The sequence below is a fragment of the Eulemur rufifrons genome, chromosome 30 (assembly GCF_041146395.1).
Source record: "Eulemur rufifrons isolate Redbay chromosome 30, OSU_ERuf_1, whole genome shotgun sequence".
NCBI lineage: Eukaryota > Metazoa > Chordata > Mammalia > Primates > Lemuridae > Eulemur > Eulemur rufifrons.
Window position 1 is genome coordinate 21354766 of NC_091012.1, and position 21834 is coordinate 21376599.

At 51.5% G+C, this 21834-nt stretch overlaps 2 protein-coding genes across 2 annotated transcripts in view; one reads left to right on the plus strand and one right to left on the minus strand.

Annotated features, from left to right (window-relative positions):
* The first annotated feature begins 358 nt into the window (after window positions 1–358).
* PNMA5 (PNMA family member 5) lies at window positions 359–1696 on the plus strand. Its single transcript, XM_069464392.1, has one exon. It carries the CDS (start codon window positions 359–361, stop codon window positions 1694–1696), a length of 1338 nt encoding a protein of 445 aa, XP_069320493.1.
* A 10913-nt stretch (window positions 1697–12609) lies between these two features.
* The window catches only part of ZNF185 (zinc finger protein 185 with LIM domain), a 62087-nt gene continuing 52862 nt past the window's right edge, over window positions 12610–21834 (minus strand). The window contains exons 22-24 of the mRNA XM_069463192.1: window positions 21162–21264; window positions 15566–15664; window positions 12610–14813 (exon numbers count right to left, since the gene is read on the minus strand). Coding sequence (XP_069319293.1) covers window positions 15566–15664; window positions 21162–21264 — 202 coding nt within the window. The 3' untranslated portion in view covers window positions 12610–14813. The remainder of the gene's footprint in view (window positions 14814–15565; window positions 15665–21161; window positions 21265–21834) is intronic.

Consider the following 21834-nt stretch of genomic DNA (forward strand, 5'->3'; position numbering starts at 1 on the left):
GCAGAGCACACAGCAGATTGCCCTGACTTCCAGAAGGAACCCACAGCAGGACAAGGTCAGCAGGGAGGGGTGAGGTGGGGGGATCCTTGCCTGGGGGCAGCCTCCACACTCTGCCCTCCAGAAAACAAGTTTGAGAGCCCTGGGAAGCAGGGGCTAAATCTCTGCATGGGAAGGTGAGGGCAGAGGACGGGCACTTGGTGGGGGGGGGGGGGGGCGGGTGTTAACAATGCTCTCCCTCTGTTTGCATTACAGGCTGTGGAAACCTGAGACATTTCTGCTCAGAATTATTTGAGTCCTGGTAAAACTCTGAGCTGATTTCTTGCCCTAGCATTAGATCAGTCCATAGAAAGTGGGAGCAATGGCAGTGGCACTTCTAGAGGATTGGTGCAAGGGGATGGACCTGGACCCCAGGAAGGCCCTGCTGGTGGTGGGCATCCCTGTGGAGTGCAGTGAGGTAGAGATTAAGGAGACTGTGAAGGCAGGGTTGCATCCCCTGTGCGCCTACAGGGTGGTGGGCAGAATGTTCATGAGGGAAGACAGTGCTAAGGCAGTCTTCATTGAATTGGCCGACACGGTCAATTATGCTACATTGCCCAGCCACATCCCAGGAAGAGGGGGCACCTGGGAAGTGGTGGTAGAACCCCGTAACCCAGATGATGAGTTTATCAACAGACTAAACTACTTTCTGAAAGATGAGGGCCGGAGAATGGTAGATGTGGCCAGAACCCTAGGGTATGGCATTCTCCCCATCGTGGACATGGAGCCTGAAATCATGGCACCGGTCAAAACACCAATTTTCCAGCCTCTGAAGGAAACCATGTGGTACCGAAAACTGAAAGTGTTTTCGGGAAGCACTTTCCCAGGCCCAGGCGAAGAGAGCTTTGAAGCCTGGCTGGAGCAGGCCACTGAGATGCTGCAGATGTGGCAGGTGTCTGAGATAGAGAAGAGGCGGCGCTTGCTGGAGAGCTTGCGCGGGCCTGCCCTGTCCATCATGCGGGTGATCCGGGCCAACGACGACTCCATAACTGTGGAGCAGTGCCTGGACGCCCTGCAGCAGATTTTTGGGAACAAGGAGGATAATAGAACCTCTCAGTTTAAGTTTCTTCAGACCTTTCAGAAGCATGGAGAGCAAATCTCTGCTTTTTTGCTGCGCTTAGAGCCCTTTCTGCAGAAAGCTGTGCAGCATAGCCCCTTGTCAGTGCAAAGCACAGACATGATTCGCCTGAAACACATCCTAGCTAGGACCACCATGACCACCACCCTCCGGGGCAAGCTTGAGCTCTTAGATCAGCGAGGGTGTGCTCCCACTTTTCTGGAGTTAATGAAGCTCATTCGAGATGAGGAAGAGTGGGAGGCTGCCTTATCAGTGACCAAGGAGAAGCAGAAGCAGACAGGAAGGGGCCGGAGGGCCTCCGGCAGACAGGCAGCAGCAGAAGTGAGTATCCTTGCACCTCAGTTCACCATGCAGGCAGGGGTTTTTAGCGAGGGCAGCCCTCAGATCCTACAGGAAAGGACACCCTCATCACTGAAGCGCAAGCGACCGCCGTGCCGCTACAGCCCTAGGGAGGAAGACCATGGCCAGGCAGTGGGTCCCAGGGCTGAAACCCAGCCTCCTGTGAAGCAGAGGCCACAGGTTACCCCTGAGGAGTCGGGAAACGAGATGGGGGCTGGGGCAATGAGCCATCCCGAGCCCTAGGAAGCATAGGCTCAGGGGACCCAGGCACTCCTTCTCCTGGCAGGCAGCAGAGGCATTTTAACAAGGGGAAGGGGCAGAGCAGCCAGGCCCAGGCCCAGCCCCCTCACCCAGCCCCAGCTGGAGGGGGTTACACCAACCAAGACCAGACCACACCCTGCTCAGTGAGGGCCCCATGCAGCGGCTGGAGGAAGAGCACATGGGAATCCACTGCACCCAGCACCTGGGGTGCCCAGGCCTCAGATGGGGACCCTGGCCTGGGTGACAGCCTGGTCATCTGGCCACCTCCAAATACCCACCCTGTGGGCTCTGAGTTAAGCATGCCCACCAGCCCCCGAGCACCGCCGGGCCTGGAAGAGCCTGCCCCATGGCCACCCCTGCCAGAGGGAGCCGGGGCTGCTGGGGAGGATCTGGGAGGCACAGAGGCAAAGCCCCGCAGGGGAGTCCGAAGGCTCCAGCCGGTCTTCAGGATCATCTACACTGCGCTCGGGGAGCCCCACGAAGGCAGCACCCTTGAGCTCCTGCGTGAATGAGGGCAGGAGACACCAAGGCCCCGGGAGGGAAGGACGGAAGACTGTTCCAAAGTAGCAGGGGGAGGAGGAGGGAGGACTTGTTGTGGGGGGGTGTGTTTTGTTCCCCTTGTGTTTATGCAGAACCACTGGAGACCTGGAGAGAGCAGGCAAGGAGAGCCTGGGGCTGATGTGGCCAACACCTCGGCAGTTGCCAAGGCCAAGGCCAGCCCCAAGCCCCAAGCCCCGACAACTGGAAGCACCCCTTAGTGGCCAGCCAGGGTCCCAGCATCACCCCTGGCCCTTCCTGGTGACCCAGATGACCAAGTTTGCCACCGGTCCTTGTCCTTACGGAGATGTGCGTGTTCTTATCCCAGTAGTTCCTCCCCGGAGACCCGGAGCACAGTCCCAGGAAGCAGCAGGAAGGATGGAAGATGAGGGTGGCGGGGTCAGGCACGCTGTGACTGCAGGGAGAAGAGCTTGGCCAAGTGTGGAAGGGGGGCTGCGCGAATCTCCTTGGGGACTGTGCTTTGATGTCCCACCCCTGCTGTCTCTTGTGACTCAGTTTCCTCGACGTGGTGGGGTGTGTCCTGCTGTGTTTTCCAGTGTCCGTGACTGTCCTGTGCCGGCCATAGTTCAGGGCCGCACCCCAGCGGGTGGGCCGGGAGGGGGTCTCTGAAGGGAGTGGAGGTTGCCAGAGTCCAGCGTCCTGGCCGGGGAGCCCAGGAGGAGGGGGCTTGGGACCTATGGCTTCTAAAGTGGCTGTCATCAATTGCTATCCCTGTTGTCATTCCCTTCTCTCCAGTGGTTGCCATAAATGTTTCTGGTTAATAAATTGCATTGTTTCCAGCTGAGTCTCGCCAACTGTGTGCAACTGAGCTGCGGGTGGGCCGGGGGTGGCGTGGGCTGGGAACAAGGGCAACGGTGGCCGGCTTATCATCGGGGTGTGTGCAGGGCAGGGTCTGTGAGTGCCGGTGGGGTCCCCCAGGCTGGTCGTAGGCGGGGGATCGGGTGCTCGTGGGTGTGGGTGGCGTCTGGTTGGGTCACCACGGCCCTCGAGGAGCACCTGGGCACCAGCGGGTCAGACGTTGAAGGGAGGGTGAGGGCCAGGAGGCTGGCCTGGGGGCCCCAGCATCCCCGCTGGGCAGCACTGTGGGGGGCTCAGGGCATCCGGGCGGGTCACAGAGGCCACGTGTGCGATCCCAGGCTGGCAGTCAAGGTCAGGGAAGGGACCCAGAAGAGCGTGGACATGAGGTCAGGTGCCCCGTCCGGAGCTGTGTGCAGGGCCCTGCCTCCTGGCTCACGGGGTGGCAGGATGAGGGATTCGGCCACTCCCTGCATATGTACCCAGAGGGGACAGGGTTCTTGACCCAGAAATGAGGTCCGTCCGGAGCTGTGTGCCGGGCTCACACTCAGGGGCCTGGTCTGCCCACCCACTCAGTTCAGCCCATCCCTGGGGGCCGTTCCTTCCCGCCTTGGGTCCCTGCAGCCCGACAAGCCTCCAAAGCTGCCTGAGGATGACCCTGCCTTGCGTGGGCGTGGACGGCCCTGTGGATCTGGGACACCCCTACCCTGAGCACCCTGTCCAGAGGGGCAGTTCTCAGAGGGGACCGTCCTCGTCAGCAATGAGGGGCCTGGAACCCGGCCTCCTTAACCTGCTGGGGTCTGGCCCTCTCCCCGACAGGCCGGCGAGCCCGCCCCAAATCGAGGGCAGCCCCGATCAGCAGTTCCTGGGATGCAAAGTCTTCTGGAGACAGGACCAGGATGAGGGATTTGGCCACTTCCTGCATATGTGCCTGGAGGGGACAGGATTCTTGACCCAGAAATAGGGAGTGGCCCTTGGGCTCGCTACATCTGTGCCCACGGGAGTCCTCCAGCAGCTCTGAAGGGACAGAGCCTCTGACCATCCCCAGGCTACAGACGAAGGACACAGTCCCCAAGGCCGCCAAAGAGCCAGGGCCAGGAACTGCGGCTGCCCGCCCAGCCTGCAGGACCCTGTGTCTGGGGGACGCGGCCGTGGGAGGAGAGTTGCCGACAGCAGGGCTGGGGGGCGGAGGGGCCTCCTTGCGTTTCCCTGGTTCACAGTGGCCCTGTGTGTGCTGGGATCCCCCAAGCGAGGGGTGAGTGTGTGCGTGTGAGGGGCTGTGACTGTGGGACCGTGTGAGTGTGAGCAGATGTTTGCAGGTGAACTTCCGAGAGCGAGTGGGGTGAATGTGTGCAGGAGTGTGTGAGTGTCATCGCACGGGTGTGCGTGTGACCGTGTCTGCGGGTGAGCATGTGTGAGTTTGTGCTATTATAAGTATGTACGTCATTGTGCATGAGTGTCATTGCACGTGTGTGAGCCTGTGAGCGTGTCGCTGGACGTTGTCATTGTGTGTGAGTTTGTCATTGTGTATGAGTGTGAGTGTATGTCCTTGAGTGCGTGTGTCAATAAATGTGTGTCAGTTAATGTGTCTGAGTGTGTTACTGAATTGTCCGTATCAGTTAATGTGTGTGAATGCGTGTCAGCGAATGTGCCTGAACGTGTCCCTGAACATATGTGTGTCACTAAATTGTGTGAGTGTGTATCGTTGAACCTGTCTGTGATTAAATGTGTGTCCTGTTGAATGTATGTGTCATTGAATGTGAGTGTGTCATGGAACGTGTGTGGACATGTGTGTCATTGACTGTGTATCATTGAATACGTGTGAGTATAGTACTGAATTAAATGTGTGTCATGGAACATGTGTGGACATGTGTGTCGTTGATTGTATATCATTGCGTATGTGTGAGTATAGTACTGAATTGAATGTGTGTCATTGAATGCGAGTGTGTCATGGAACGTGTGTGGACATGTGAGTTTGTCATTGGATGTGTGTGGTGTGACTGTGTCCCTGAATGTGTGTGAGCACCAGTCTTGGCCTCGGTGGGCTGTGAATCCTCGAATGGATCAAGCGGGGGATGCAGGAGGAAGGTTCCAGGAGGCACAGCCGCTTCCCCGCCTGTCGGGAGCAGGGAGACCTTTGATGGATCTGGCTGAGGGGTCCTACAGCGGGGGACCCTGTCCCCTTAAGCCCTGCCTGGCCGTTGGCACATCCCGATTGCACAGCCTCCATTATACTTTGAGTTCAGCTGCACAGTCCTCACCAAGTGCCTCTGGTGGCACCGTGTGTGGCCTGCCACATAGGCCCACCCAGGTGCCTTCCTGGACACCCAGGGACTGAGACAACCCCACCAGCTAGGCGGGGGCCTTCCAGGGTCACAGAAGGCTCGAGCAGCAGGTGGGGGACCCAATCAGGCAACATCCTGGTGGGTCAGGGCCCATCCTGCAGCCTGTCCCTGAGCAGAGGGGACTGGGAGAGGTCCTTTCCACAGGCCTGTGTCCTGGCCTTCCCTAGATAGCTCCTCCAGGCCTGAGGAGGGCCTGCACGTTGTGTGTTTAATATTGGCCTCATTTGAAAAAGAAATCTGTGCAGACCACCCCCTTCTAAGAGTACATTTGCATCATATCACAAATGGATAAGAATGACCAGGCCATGCCGGGATAAGGCTTGGAGCCCTGCTGCATCTTCCACTCTCTAGCCCTTTCAGTGGCCTTTTTGCCCTTGTGGCCTGCACCTGCTCCCGGACTTTGGGCCACCCGCTATTGGAGAGGGTGCATGGGACATCAATTCCACCGAGAGGGTGATGCCGCCGGGCAGTCATTTTCCTGTCCCTCCCATGCAGGGCCACTACCATGCAGTGTGGCCCAGGGCGGGTGCTGAGAATGAGGCCTCCAGCCCTGGGAGGCAGGAGCAGGGCCCGGTGCAGAAGGGCAAGGCCCGGGGAGCCTACCCTGTTGCGTGCCTCAGTCCTCTCCCCCAGAGCAGGATAGCCGGACAGAGACAGGTGTGAGCTTTCTTCTGTCCCCCTCCCTTTGCCTGTTTGAGTGGGACCACCGCCCCTCGGGCCCGGGTTTCTGCACTTCAGAGTAGGGTGGGCAAGGGCCAAAGCTTGGGCACCTCCCCAGCCGGTGGGCTGGGCCCAGGACCCTGCTACTGGGGGCCCCTGAGCCATGGGCCCCGAGGTCCTCCCCCATTGGGCGGGCTCTGCTCTGCCCTCTGAGCTTTCCCCACTGGAGCCACGGGCATGTGGGGTGCAGATTCTGTCAAGGCTACCATCTTCCTCCAGACCTTACCCCTCTGCGTGGAGCCTGCAGCAGGGCCTGCCATCCCTGCACACGGTGGGGGTGGGGGGGAGCGCGGGGCGGTGGGGGCAGTCCTGTGAGCGAGTGCCTTGGCTCCCGGCTCCTCTGGCTGCCCTGCTCCTGGCCCCAGCTGCCTACTGACAAGGTTGAACTTCACTGAGCCCTGTGATCCTTGGAAACAGCGCTGTGAGGGGTTGAATTTTATCCCCCTCCACATTCGTATGTTGCAGTCCTAACCCTGGTACCTCAAAAGGAGACCTTATTTAGAGAACAGGTCTTTAAAGAGGCAGTTAAAGTAAAATGAGGGCATTACGGTGGGCCCTAATCCAGTATGACTGGTGTCTTATAAGAAGAAGAAATTAGGACACTGAGATACGCACACAGGGAAAACAATGTGAACCAAAACAAGGAGGAGACGGCCATCTACAAGCCCAGGCGACATCTCGATCTCAGACTTCTGGCACCCCAAACTGTGAGAAAATCAATTTCTACTGTTTAAGCCACTGGGTTTGTGGCACTTGGTTAGGACAGCCCTAGGACGGTAACACAACCATCCTTTCCCATACTTAAAGTTAACACTCAGGAATGCCATCCTTGCTTACCCAAGACAAGGACAGACAGAAACCTCCAAATTTCCATTTGTATTAGGGTTCTCCAGAAAAGCAGGGCCGATAGGAGATGATAAGACAGACAGATGGACGGATGGCTAGATAGACAGATGTTACATGAATTGGCTCAAGTGACTATGGAGGCCGACGCATCCCACAGTCTGCCCCCTGCAAGCTGGGGAATCAGGACAGTGTGTCGAGTGCAAGCCCAAAGGCCCAAGAACCAGGGAGCTTATGGTGTTAATCCCATTCAAGGCCGAAGGGGTGGGGAACGGGGCGCATTGGTGTGAGTCTGAAGGCCTGAGGGCCAGGAGCTCCAGTGTCCAAGAGAAGAGGGATGTCTCAGCTCAAGTTCTTCCTCTGCCTTTTTGTTCTATTTGGGCCCTCAAGGACTTAGATGATTCCTGCTCATGTTGGTGAGGGTGATCTTCACTCAGTCCACTGATACAAATGCTGATTTCTTCTGGAAATGCCTTCACTGGCACACCCAGAAATAATGTTTTGTCAGCTATCTGGACATCCCTTAGCCCAGCAAATTGACACATGCAATTCGCCATCACATCCCTCTGCCTCTCACCCTGTCCCCCTGCTCCTCTTCATGGCAAAGCTTCTCTGAAGATTTCTCTGTGCCTACTGCCTCCACTTTCTCAGCCTCCATGTCTTCCTCAACTCTCTGTAACAGCACTTGCCACTGAGAGGACTCTTAACAAAGTGACCAAACAACCTGAATCCTGCTGAATCCAAAAGGCAATTCTCTGTCCTTATCTTACGCCAACGCCTCAGTAGAATTTGACCCAGGCAACCATTCCTCCTTCACGAAGCACTTTCTTCTGGTTTCTTCCACTTCACTGGCCACTCCTTGGTTTAGTTTTCTGGTTCCTGCTCGTCTGCTTCATTCCCCCAGGACTTCGTCCTGGGCCCTCTTCTCTTAGTTATCTACATTCACGTCCTTGTTGATCTCAACCCATCCATGCTAGCTTTCTGATCTTTTAAAATGAGAAGTCAAATGATATCACTTCCTTTCTTAGAAGCCATGGGTAGATTCTCAAACAATGAAACGCTTAGCCATGGCCCACAAACCCTACATGATCTGGCACCCACTCTAGCCACTGTTTAGTCCCTTCAAACATACCTGGCTCTTAACCTCAGGGCTTCTGCCCCTACTGGCTGCTCTGCCTGGAAAACTCTTCCCTCTAGAACTTTCTATGGGAATAGGAATGTCTTAGACCTACACTGTCCAATATAGTAGCCTCTAGCCACATGTAGCTACTGAGCACTTGAGAGGGTGCTAGTGTGACTGAGGAATTGGTTTTTTAAAAAATGTATTTTAATTATTCATAATTTATATTTAAATACAGGTAGCCTCATGTGGCATGTGGAGACCATATTTACACATCACAGCTCTAGCTCATTCTGCTTTTTAATTTTACAGAACTTGGCCAGGTGTGGTGGCTCACACCTGTAATCCTAGCACTCTGGGAGGCCGAGGCGGGTGGATCGTTCGAGGTCAGGAGTTCGAGACCAGCCTGAGCAAGAGTGAGACCCCGTCTCTACTAAAAATAGAAAGACATTATATGGACAACTAAAAATCTATATAGAAAAAAATTAGCCGGGCATAGTGGTGCATGCCTGTAGTCCCAGCTACTCGGGAGGCTGAGGCAGGAGGATTGCTTAAGCCGAGGAGTTTGAGGTTGCTGTGAGCTAAGCTGACGCCACGGCACTCACTCTAGCCTGGGCAACAAAGTGAGACACTGTCTCAACAAAAAAAAAAAAAAAAAATTTTACAGAACTTATCCGAAATTACCTCATTTCTTTCTATTTAGGCAAAAAATATTAATTGAGCACCTACTATGTACCAGGCACTATTATAAACACTGAGGATACAGCGGTGAACAAAAAGACAAAAATCCTTCATGAAGATTACATTTAAGTAGGGAAAGACAAGCAATAAACAAAATAATAGTAAACATAAAGGATGTTAGCTGGTGATAAGCGCTACAGAGCAAAATGAAGCAGGGAAGCAAGCGTAAGGAGTGCTAGGGGTACGGTCCATGAAGGTGTCAGGGAGAAGGCAGCATTGGAGCAGAGATGTGGAGGAGGCAAGCATCCTAGAGCCCGAGAGGAGTGGGTTCAAGAGAAAATGAGACGAGGGCAATGACTTGCATGCGCACTTCGTACCTGCCTCCCACCCCCACCCAGAAGCTCAGGATGCTTGTCTGATTTATTTATTTATTTATTTTTTTGAGACAGAGTCTCACTCTTGCCCCGGCTAGAGTGCCGTGGCGTCAGCCTAGCTCACAGCAACCTCAAACTCCTGGGCTCAAGCGATCCTCCTGCCTCAGCCTCCCGAGTAGCTGGGACTACAGGCATGTGCCACCATGCCCGGATAATTTTTTCTCTATATATATTTTTTAGCTGTCCAAATAATTTCCTTCTATTTTTAGTAGAGACGGGGTCTCGCTCTTGCTCAGGCTGGTCCCGAACTCCTGACCTCGAGCGATCCTCCCGCCTCGGCCTCCCAGAGTGCTAGGATTACAGGCGTGAGCCACCGCGCCCGGCCCCTTGTCTGATTCTTCAGTAGTGTCTCCCCAGTGCCGAGGGTAGTGTTCGGCCCATAGTGGGTGCTCAGAAAATGTTTAAATTATTAAATGAATGATTCTTCCTCATCCTTCACGTTTCCCTTCAGAGGTCATCTCCCCCAGGACACCACCCTTGACCCCACAAATCCCAATTACACACCTCTTCTCCATGTTCCTTTACCTACTGAAATGGGAGTGTTGCCTTGTCTTTCTCACCATGAGACGGTCACTCTGTGAGTTAGGTCACGGGTTGTGTCTGTCTTACTCACTGCTGTAGCCCCTGTGCCCCATGGAAGGCCTGGTACACTGCAGAAGCAATCAGTGCGTTGCCTTGGGGAGTGGAGCTGAGTGCAGGGCACTGTTAAAAGATGCGCTGGAAGACAGCTTCCTTTTGTTTAGCAAACTCATACTAAAGCCACATATCATCCCCTTGGGAAAAGCTTCCCTGACCAACCAGCCCAGTGTAGGTTACTATGTGGTAGCATTTGCCTCACCCTGTATGTTTTCTTCAGAGCACTGACCACGGTGGTATTTAGCTGTGGGATGTTTGTTTTACCTTCTTCTTCCATTGTACTGTCAGCTCCATGGGGATCTGAACTGGGTGTGCTTTCCTGGGAGGGGAGCCCCACATCTAGCACACTGGCGGGAGGGAGACAGCCAGTAAGTGCTTGTTGAGCGATTGAGTGACCAACTGGCAGGTTAAGGTGTTGACCAAAAGAAGGCATCAATGGTCAGAAGACATTCATAGGAGAAGAAACTGAAGCAAGGGAATCTGCAGAGAGCACCGCAGGCAGAGGACATGACAAGGAGGTGATCCGGCAGCAGAGCATTAGGCATGCCACGTTGAACCGAACCCACAACTGGATGGCTTGCAAGCAAAAGCTGTTCTGAGAAGGTCCCTTTAAAGAGCACAGTGGACAGTGGGCCTCAGAGGTGAACAGCAGTGTGCAGCAGGCTTTCAGAGAGAGAGGGGCAATTCTCAAGCAGGATGCATTATTCAGAGAGGCTGTGAGGGCAGAGGGCAGGATGCAGAGGGATCACAGGCAGTGACCCACAAAGGCAGCTGTTCGGAGAGAACCCCCATGGAAAATACATTCAAAGCAAAACACAAGGCCATAAAGCAAGCCTCCATAAATTTAAACGGTTTTAAGTCATGCAAAGTATGTTCTCCAACCACAGCGGAATGAAATTGGAAATCAGTAACAGAAAGAGATTTGGGAACTCCACATTAAACAACAAACTCCTAAATAACCAGTGGGTCGAAGCCATAACGGAAATTAGAAAATCTCTAAGATGAAGGAAGAGGAAAACACAACATGCAGTTAAAGCAGTGCTCAGGGAAAAATGTATAGCTGTAAACACATACATTAAAAAGGAAAGATCTCAAACCAATAACGTAACTTTACACTTTTAAGGAACTAGAAAAAAAGAGCAAACTAAATCCAACGCAAGTAGAAAGGAGGAAACAATAAAGATTAGAGGGGATATTAATGAAATAGATAGTAGAGAATAATAGAAAAAATTAATGAAACAATAAAAAAATCAATGGTGTTCTTTGAAAAGAACAAAATCAATAAACCTTTAGCAAGGCTCATTAAGCAAAGCAAACCACGGCAAGGGCACTCACGGGAAGAAGGCTGTGTGCCCACAGCCTCACTGGCAGAGCGCTGGCAGAGGACAGAACTGAGCAGCAGATTTCAGAGAGTGGAGGGCATTTGCAGGTAGAAGGCACTGTGCGTGGGGCCTGGAGCAGAAGGCATTCAGAGGCAGGTTTGGGACCTTCCCAGGCAGAGGATACTGTACAGACAAGCTTCACGAGATGAATGCATTCTATAGAGGAAATTCACAAGCTGAAGATATTCATAGCCAAGAGCAGGCCCCAGAGGTCAGCACACGGGAATGCACAGTTAGGGCCTCATAGGAGTGGCAATGGAGGAGGCCCAACACTGGAATCAACTGGCCCGCTATGTGCTATTTCAAAATGACACTCCCCTATTCCTTTTTTAGGTCTTTGTGGCACACACCATCACCAACTGAGAGTCCTAGAAATACCTAGTTAGGAGCTCCTGTTGTAGTCCTTGTCTCTTGAATCAGAAGTTCTTCCTCCTTTCCCATTGACTAAGATGGTAGCCAAGGTTGAGGTAAGAGCTCAATGGCCCAAGGTCCCTACTCAGTGATGGAAGCAGTCCTCTGAGTGTCATGTCTTCCATCTTTGGACTTGTTGGTCATTCTTTCCTATTCCCGGGTTGGATCAAGACTCAGATGGCATTTTCAGATGATATGAAACTTGGCAGTATGGCTCACTTGATAGGCATAAAGATGATTCAACAGGATTTGGACGGTCTGGGCACTGACCTTTATGAGCAAGATGAAACAGTCTTGCCTGTTGGTAGAGCAGTGGGTTGGGATGCACGTTGGGGGTCACTTTTGAGAGATACGTATTCTGAATTACTGTCAAGGAAGAACTGAAGGGACCAGGGGTGTTTAAACAGGAGAAGAATTGACTGAGAGAGAATCTGAGAAGTATCTTCATCTATTTTAGGGGCTGACATCTAACAGAAAGATCAAAGATCACCAGTGGGTGACAATTAAAGGGAAACATAATTTGCTTTTGTATAGTTGACTCAAAACTCTAACCAAAACATGTGTACCCCCATAATATTCTGAAATTTTAAAAAAAAAGGGAAACAGATTTTAAGTCAACTGAAGAATGCATCTTCTAAAAGTGAGGCTGACAGACAGAATGCACAAAAGGGACTGTGCTACTGTTGATCGAAAGTGTGCAATAAGGACTAGGTGGCCATCTATCTGGGATGGTAATGAAGGGGAGGATGAACCCAAAAGAATATAATATTCCTCATTAAGATGTGATGAGTCTCCAGTTACACAATTCCGGTGCATGCACAGTTTGTAGCTCTTGCTATAAAGTACTTACTTGCTTTCGTAGAGGGAATGGCTTCAGACAGTTGGAGAAATCACACAGCAGAATACACCAAGTTATTACACTTACAAAAGGAAACCTTAACACTGACACATGTAGTATCTTAACGTTTATTATAATTGTGCACAGTAATGTGGATTAAGCAAGTATGATGAGAAACACCAAGCAATTAAAAGGAAGCAAAGATGTAATGCAACCATAGCTCTTCCATAAGTCTGCAGTTTCTGTGCCTTTTTAGACATGAAAGAGGCTGTTTTGGATCAAAATCAATACTGATCTTGCATGTTGGTTCTGAAATGCCCTTAGAGGTAGAGCACACCATGAAGGCAGGGAAGCCATCAGGTGGGCCTGCACTGAATCTCAGGGATGGTGCCTCTCACTAAAGGAGTGACTTTTCTTTCTCTTTGACTCATTCATTCAGATCCTGTGTGTTAGTGCCCACTATGTGCCAAGTCCCATGCTGGGGGCTAGACTTGAGGAAGACCAGCTCATACTTAGTGTGTGTCCATGGCATACCGTACTTTTCTCCACCAGAGTAAATCTGATGCACAGCTACGCAAGTAAACGGAATTTTCCTCTCTGATCATTTGGCAGGAAGAACAAGTCGTCCATAAGCCAATGTGAATAGGGTTCACAAACTGGAGAAAGATGGAGACATTTTATAATTAATCAAGAGAAGAGGCCCTCGTTTTGTATCAGAAATACCGTAAGGTTGTTCTTGCTCTCAAGGAGCTTACAAAGTGATGCTGGGCCCAAAGGTGGCAGGGTACAATTAATTGAGCCTGAACAGAGTGTCAGCTGACTGCGTGGATGGGCCTGCATCTGCCCAGCTGGCCAACAGGTTTCCATGTTCCAAGTACATGAGGCCCCAGTAGTTGTCGCTAGCTGGAGACAGAGTCTGGTTTGGAAAATAGGAGGTCACCGAAAACTCTGTGTTCAGATAGGCTAGCCCACTGGAGCTTCCCCTGGATTGACAAGCTCCTCTTTGGAAAGATCTATGAGGCAAATCTGCTCCCAGCTGACAGCATCCCAGTTCAGAAGCAGTCTCACAAAAAGGGGAGGAGAGGAAAGAAAGGCAGTCTGGCCCTTGTAGTACTTCAAGCGGGGGGCAAATCCATGGATCTGGGATGCCCAGAAGAGTGTGATGTCACACCTTCCCCCCTTCCCCTCCTTGTAAGAGTATGCCTCTGGAGCTCAGAGGGGAGTGGCATTACCTCGCAGGAATTAGGTATTCTCTGCACAGTGCTTGGCGCATACTGAGTGCTAAGTCAATACTCGCTACTGTGGTTACTGCTCCTGGAGAGAGCATGAGCTCTGGAGAGAGCGAGCAATGGTTCTGCACAGAGCTCTACACAACACAATGACCACCTCTCTGAGCCTCAGTGTCCTCATCTGTAAAATGGGTACAAGAATACCCTCTTCACGGGATTATTATGAGGACTAATGCCATCGCTTTGTGACAGTGCCTGGTACATGGTAAGGCCTCAGGAAATGTTAGCTGCTTTTCTCCCCTTTTAATCCTGCTGGCATCTAATCACCCTAAAACCCACTTGAGAGGATTTGTGTGTAAAGCTCAGAGAGCAGGAATCGAGGGCAAAAGTATTAATCAGCTATCAAGATTCCAACAGACACAGGTATCCCTTTGGTCAGTAGCCTCCTAAAATCACATTCTATTGAATTAACCTAATTGTGTAAACCTTCCAATACATGCCCACATACCTGCAGGGAAAAATTCAAATATAGTGAAAGATGGGTGGGAGGAGATAATTAAAAAAAAAAAAAATTGCCATATAATTCAATCAAAAGCAACTAACTACTTTAAAAAGTTTATAGAAATTAAAAACATATATATGGCAAATACACAAGCTAACATCAGCCTATGCCAATCCCAAGCACTCAATGCCTGCAATTTACCCACCAGGGATCATCAATAGTCTTCAACTTGGCCCCTCAGAAGCATCAAGGGAGTCAGGATACACTGAACCCCACACTTCTGCCTACCTAAACTGATCAGAAAGTCAATCTGTCTTGGAGAAGTCAAGACAGAATTCTTGTTCAATCTTCTTTGATTGAGCCTGAACTGAGATCATGGATGTAAAGTGCTTTCCAAGCTGTAAGAAGCTAAACCCACAAGCAATTATCATAGCATCACGAAGATATGATGTTGGACATAAGCAAGTTCAACTTGAGAAGGGCAAAAGCATGAAGAAATCAAACAGGGAGGGGAGGAAGTGAGGGAAGAGGAGCCAGCAACTTGCGGCAACTGGAGACAGCCAAACTCATCCGGGAGTCATCAGCTTCTGACCAGCCTGAGGGAGCTAAAAGAAAACAGAAGTAGCCATGAGACTGGAAATGCAGCGTGGGTGACTGCTCCAGTGATCCAGTGATCGCGAGTCATGGTTCAGCTGAACGTGTCTTCTGGAGAGAAGGCGACCAGCATGTAGCTGGTGGAGAGCCTGGTTGCTACCCATTCTGATTGCCTTCAAGGGATATATTCTGCTCTGTGCTCAGACATGGTGGCCAATTCCACTGGCTATTAGCACACAAGTCTTCAGGCAGTGCTGACCACGTGGCCCAGAGGCTTGTTTTACTGAATACCTTGGCTATCGAGTCCTGATCTGACTCTATGCAAGCACTGATGGAGGTGGGCCGGGGGACTGCATCAGAGAGCCCTGGGCGGAGATCTGAAGACCTGGGGTGAGGTCTTGATTCTACCATAAACCAAGTAGGTGTTTCCACAGGCCCCTTCCCTTTCTAAGTCTGTATCTCCTTGTTACAAAATGGGGCTAACAACAGAGCCCCACTCTGCATCCCAGGGTAGCTAGAGGGCTCAGCTAAGGTGCTGGATGGAAGGTGTAACTTGGAAGTATCCCCAGGGAGGGACTTTGTCCATGTCACCCAAGATCTCAAACTATCATAGGGCATAGGAACCTGAGGACTTGAGGCCCCCTGAACATAAAGGCTGAGAGAGAGCACAGTGTCTGGGTTAAGACTCAGGGAAAGACCAAGGCACGTTTCTTCCCCCTAACAAGTCTCATGGCTGCTTGTCCCTTGTGGTGCCAGCACCCACCTAGAAAAGCTTCTCATAGCACTTTCCACAGTGGATGGTATCACGGTGAATGAAGATCTGGTCCAGGAGATCGCCCATCGGTTTACTGCAAATCCCACACTGGAAGACAAGGCAAGCTGGAGGTCAACACACGAAGCAAAGCAACGGGAATGAGTGGGGCTGTAACAGAGTCGTCACCCCTCCTCCCGCAGATATGGAAGGGGAATATTGACAGTGGGGAATATATAATAGAGGGAATGGCCTGGAAAGAAAGCAAACAGAAAAAATATTTTCTGTTTCTTTTTTTTTTTTTTTGAGACAGAGTCTCACTCTGTTGCCTGGGCTAGAGTGCCGTGGCGTCAGCCTAGCTCACAGCAACCTCAGACTCCTGGGCTCAAGCGATCCTCCCGCCTCAGCCTCCCGAGTAGCTGCGACTACAGGCATCTGCCACCATGCCTGGCTAATTTTTTCTATGTATTTTTAGCTGTCCAGATCATTTCTTTCTATGTTTTAGTAGAGACAGGGTCTCGCTCTTGCTCAGGCTGGTCTCGAACTCCTGACCTCGAGCGATCCTCCTGCCTCGGCCTCCCAGAGTGCTAGGATTACAAGCGTGAACCACCGCGCCCGGCCTATTTTCTGTTTCTTTAAAACATCCCCCACTTCTTTTTGAGAACTAAAACCTGAATCTCTGCCTCAAGCCATTGGTTGGGAGGGGCAGAGGAATGTCTTTTGTTCTTTGTGCCACAGGAGATGGCCGAACTGGAACTCTCCAGGTGGAGGTCTGGGCGAAGGTCAGGAGATTGTCTTCCCCAGAGATGGGACCAATCAGAATCATCCACTGTAGTTAAATAGCAATTGCCTGAAGCTGAATGGCCTTCCTTTAAAAGGTCCATATTTCTGCTTATGTATGGGAATTTGGATTTTAAGATGAGCGTGCCATTTTCCCCCTTTGCTTTCCTTCTCCTCAAACCACGGGTTCTCGTTCTTCTCATGCACCCTCAAGGACAAGTGCCGAGCTTTTGGTAACATGGTAGGGAGGGGGCTCCTGAGCAAGGTGGGCAGGCAGGTACTGTGAGCCCATGGCACATCCTGGACGTCCAAGTGGGTAATAAAAAATGGCAAAAACCAGAAGTAAAACCCAACCTCAAAAACCCCACAAAAACTAGCTGGCAGGATGATCATGTAGTTTCAGAATTCATCCTGGGTTTGAGCCCTGACTCCATTACTCATTAGCTGCATGAGCGTGGGCAAGTCACCAAAACTCTCCCAGCCTCTGTTTCCACATCTATAAAATGGGCCTACTGGCAAGACATACTTCTATTAGTAGGAGCACTCAGTGATTTAGCCCACGTAGAGCATTCAGCCTGGGGCCAAGCATAAAGTAAGTGTTCAGTAAATGCCAGTGGTCACTGCTGTGGTAGGAGGGGCTGGGGGGACATTAATGATGACATTTAAGGTCCAAAGGAAGGTGATATGACAGTCCCATGAAAGGGCAGGCTATTTCAGCAGCCCAGCCCCTCCAGACTCAAGGCTCTCAAGCCTGCCTCCCAAGGAATTCCTACTGAAGGAGAACAGCCAGCCTCGTGCAGCTATGGGCCCTCCTGGTACTGGGTGTCAGGGTGGCGTGGCCCGCAGTCTCGAATAACAGGAGCCCAAGAGTCCCTGTGTGTCTGGATCTCAAGCACTCTCCAGGCTCTGGCTTCAAGCTCTCAAAGGGTGCTGAGAAGGGCAGAGAAGGCTGCTAGGATCCTCTGAGTCCCTGTGCTCGTTCTTACGTAGCACCTTGCCAATGGCAATCTGGCTGCTATTTTTACTTTTCAGTTCCTTTCTCCCGGCAATTTTACTTCTCACTGTAAATTAATCAGCCCTCTGGCTCATGCATCATGTTTCTGTCATTTTAGTTATTGTGAAACAGGATGTGAACCTCCACTTGGCCAACTGATGTTGCTGATCCATTTAGGAGGTCACTTCTGGATGCACAGGAAAAAAAACCCAATCTGGGCTGGCAAAAGTGTTTCACCCCATGGAGAACGGGGACTCTGAAGGGTTGCCATGATGCTGTGGCCATCGGTGTCCCTTTTTTCCTTAACTGTAACAAAACAAACTAGTATTTTGAAGTATTATGTCAGCCTAACAAGGCTTTTCTTACCTAATAAGGGTAACAAAAACCTGTAATTAAAGTGAATGATGAAATAAGTTATACAAATGAACTTGAGCAATGTGGTAGCCTTTCCTGGGAGGCAGCAGACTGCAACTGCAGTAACACTGGCTCTGATGTCACTACCTCAGTTCTGAGCAGCTCTGTGACCTTACAAAAGTAACACCCTGTCCAATTCTATGCTCATCGCCCACTGGGGTAACTCCCAGCCACTGCACCCACCTTCCAAAAATCCCCCAAGAGGCCGGGCGCGGTGGCTCACGCCTGTAATCCTAGCACTCCGGGAGGCCGAGGCGGGAGGATCGCTCGAGGTCAGGAGTTCGAGACCAGCCTGAGCAAGAGCGAGACCCCGTCTCTACTAAAAAATAGAAAGAAATTAACCAGACGACTAAAAATATACAGAAAAAAAAAATTATCCGGGCATGGTGGCACATGCCTGTAGTCCCAGCTACTCGGGAGGCTGAGGCAGGAGGATCGCTTGAGCCCAGGAGTTTGAGGTTGCTGTGAGCTAGGCTGACGCCATGGCACTCTAGCCCGGGCAACAGAGCGAGACTCTGTCTCAAAAAAAAAAAAAAAAAAAAGAAAAGAAAAGAAAGAAAGAAAGAAAGAAAAAAAAAGACAAAAATCCCCCAAGAATATCAGTCCCCCCTTTTCCAACTTCCCCACACCCTATGTGAGCCCCAGTCAGGCAAGCTGAACATCGCTGCCCCTCCATGGCTCCTCCCCCTGTACCCGTTGACCTCCTGCTTTCTGCACACACAGGCCATGTGGCAGCCACTTTTGCTCATGTTCAGCACCCTGAAAATGTCCCTGTGCACCCGCCCCTTCTCCTCTGACTCCAGAACCATGTCCCTCACCAAGACTTCCCAGGGACTCCTGCCCACCCTGACTGTACCCTCTGTGAACGCTTAGCACTGTGTCACCAAGTGCATCCGAGACTATCTTAGGTGTTGGGCTCCTGTAATTTTTGCTCTGTGTTTCATAGGAGAGCTCTGTAATTAAGTACATAACCAAAAGTCTACAAAATCTTCTAGGACTTTTCATGTAAGTCCGTGAATCAGGAGGAAAAAAATGTTCTTTATCTCACCACGTCATGATCTTTAAATTGAAAAATATAATACTACTTGGAGTCCACCGAATACAACTGGCCCTCAAATTATCCCCTCTACCCACTTCTTATGACAAAGAGCTGCTGTTCTCCAGGCTCCTTCCACCCCACCGTCACTGATTTTAGCATCTGGATAACTCTTGTCCCTCCACCACTGCTCCTGTCTTGTCGTGAGTAAATTCCAGGTCCACGCAGATGGGGGATTCCCCCTTCCCAGGCTGTAGTTCCTTTCCTCCAACACTCTGGGCACCCTCTCCACCTCAGCCAGAGTCTAAGTGGGGTCCCCAGGTTGGCAGCCTCAGCATCCCCTGGAAACTTAGAAGAGATGCCACTTCTCAGGGCCCACCCAGACCTACAGAGTCAGCACTCTGGGCTGGGGCCCAGCGCTCTGTCTTCACAAGCCCTCCAGGGGATGCTGATGCATGCTCATGCCTGAGAGCTGCAGCTCCAGACCCTGTCACTACCAATAAGTGCATCGCTTCCCGACTCTCCACATCAGACGGCCCACTGCTTAACTCCCACAGCCTCCACCTGCAGCTCACTCACCTCACCCCTTCCACATACACACCTCACCCTCACTTTATCCAACTCATCTGGCAAAATCCCCCTGGTAAATGCAAGCCCCCTGCTTCACTTCCTGCCCCTGAGCATGGCTGGGGACACCACACGACTATGTTGACCCATCCTGGTAGGAATTCAGGGGCACTGGCCTCAAGTGGGCACTGCACAGCCTCCATTTCCCTCTGGTCCATCCACCATCCCACTCCCGGGGGCAATACCTCCCCTTTCCCCTTAAATGACCAACATTCATCCCCCAACCTCTCACTTGCAGTAGATGACCATGCTTTGTGTTGACAGAGAAAACAGAAGCAACTGCTAAAGAAATTCTTCACTGTCCCACCACCCAACCTGGGAACCTCGCCGTACATGAGCCGCATACTCAGCCTTGCCACGTGTGGACGGGTACCCACCTCTCCCCGCTACACATGGACATTATGCCCACGTTGGCCTCTCTCTCCTGCAGCATCAGTATTTGCTCTCCGCTGACACATCGCATGAACATAAGCACATGCCATTATCTCCTCCCCACTGCCCGACTGCTCTGCTCGCGCTCTCCAATTCTACATGTCCCATTGTCTCTTGAGCCCACTCTGGTCAGGCTCTGGTTCCCATCATTCCACCAAAATTGCTCTGACTGAGGTCACTGATGACCACCATGTTGCAAAACCCAGTGGGCAATTCTCAGTCTTTGTTCTACTTGATCTCTCAGCAATCACTGACAGGGTACTACTGCAGCCTTCTTGAGAAACTACGTCACTTGGCTCCTGGGGCCTTTACTTCTCAGCTTCCTTTTAGGCCTGCGTCTCCTTCCCAACCTCTACATGCTAGAAAGCCAAAGGGCTCAGCCCTCTGCCTTCCTCTCCACCTACACACACCCTAGGTGAGCTCATCTAGTCCCATGGCTCTGAGAAAATGTATACCCAGAGGACCCTCACCCCTACTCTTTCCCCAGAACCCAAACTTACACATCCGACTGCCTATGCACCTTCCCCCTTGGCTCTCCCCAAGGCATCTTCAATGTCACCTGCCTCTACCTCCACTCTTGACTACGTGCCTAAACCTGCTCCCCTCCAGGCCTTCCCATCACAGCAAACAGCACCACCATCCTCTCACCGAGTGGCTTAGGCCCCAAACCTTGGGATATCCTTTCAGTGTTCTTGTTCTCTCCTATCTCACATTCTGTCAGCTCTATTTTCAAATAATACCCCCAATCCAGCCACCATCACCACTGCCAACTCCCTAATCAAGTGACCATTCTCTCTCGCTTGATCTACTGCCATAGCTTCCTACAGGCCTCTTTTTTTCCATTCTTGCCCCCCACGGGCCCTCTTTCACCTCAGAGCCAGAGGAATCCTTTAAAAAGCATGAATCAGACTTGTCACTCCCCCAGCCAAACTCTCTAGCAGGTTCCAATTGCATTTAGAATAAAATTTCAAGTCTGTGTCCTCCAAGGCCTACGTGATCTAACCCATCCCCCTCCTCTCATGCCATTCCAGCCACGCAGGCTAGAACACTCTGGTGCTCCTGCCCCAAGCCCTATGCATTCGTTGGCCCTCTAACGAGAATAGTCTTTCCCTAGAAAACCGCTTTTGTCTCCTTACAGTACTAAGCACATCAAATCGCCAACGCTCATTCATACCCTTGGACTTGGGAGCTCATTCACCTCCCAGTTCTGCAAAGCCTCCCAGATTGTGTGCAATTGCATACAGAGATCAAGCCTTCTCCAGGCTCTGAGCCTGGTAAGGCTCCTGCACTCTACAGGATGTTCTTAGTGTCACCCTCTTTCTTACCTTAAAGCAATATTCATGGCAGCAGATGCCAAGATGTTCTAGGGTAATCTTTGGACAGTCTCGGATCTCGCGGTTGCAGTAAGTACAGATCCCTCCAGTTGTTCTGCGAGGTGAAAAAACAAGAGCCGGGTGGTCGGGCTGGCACACAGACTTCACCCCCAGCCTGCCATCTTTTTCTGTGGTGTGCAATTGGTAGCACAGCCCTGGGCCAGGCCAGTTCTCAGTCTCCACAGACCTTTGCAGTGTCTCCCAAACCAGTCATGTATCTTTGCCCTACGCCCTGCAGTATGTGTGAACAGCCTGATGTGACACCTGTTCCAGGCAGCTTGCCTCTCCCTGCCCCTCTGCCTAGTGTATCTGCTGAGGCCTGTTCCCTTGCAGAGCAGGAAGACCAGTGCCTTCTCCTACAGGACACATGTCATTGTATGCCCTGCCTGGCCCTGTCCTGATGGACCTTCTCCTCATGCCTGGGACACTGAGCCCTGCTCCCAGCCCATACACTCTTGGACCCACCCTGCCATGAGCCTGGCTATAGAGCCTACTCGGATCTCATGCTGAAGTTCCAGATACTGACTTCTGGGTCGAGTAGCTCCCCAGTTCCAGGATCCCTGATTTTGTTCCTGAGAGTCACCTCTGCTTTTCCTCCTCAGCCAGGACTTGCTGAAAGTGCCAG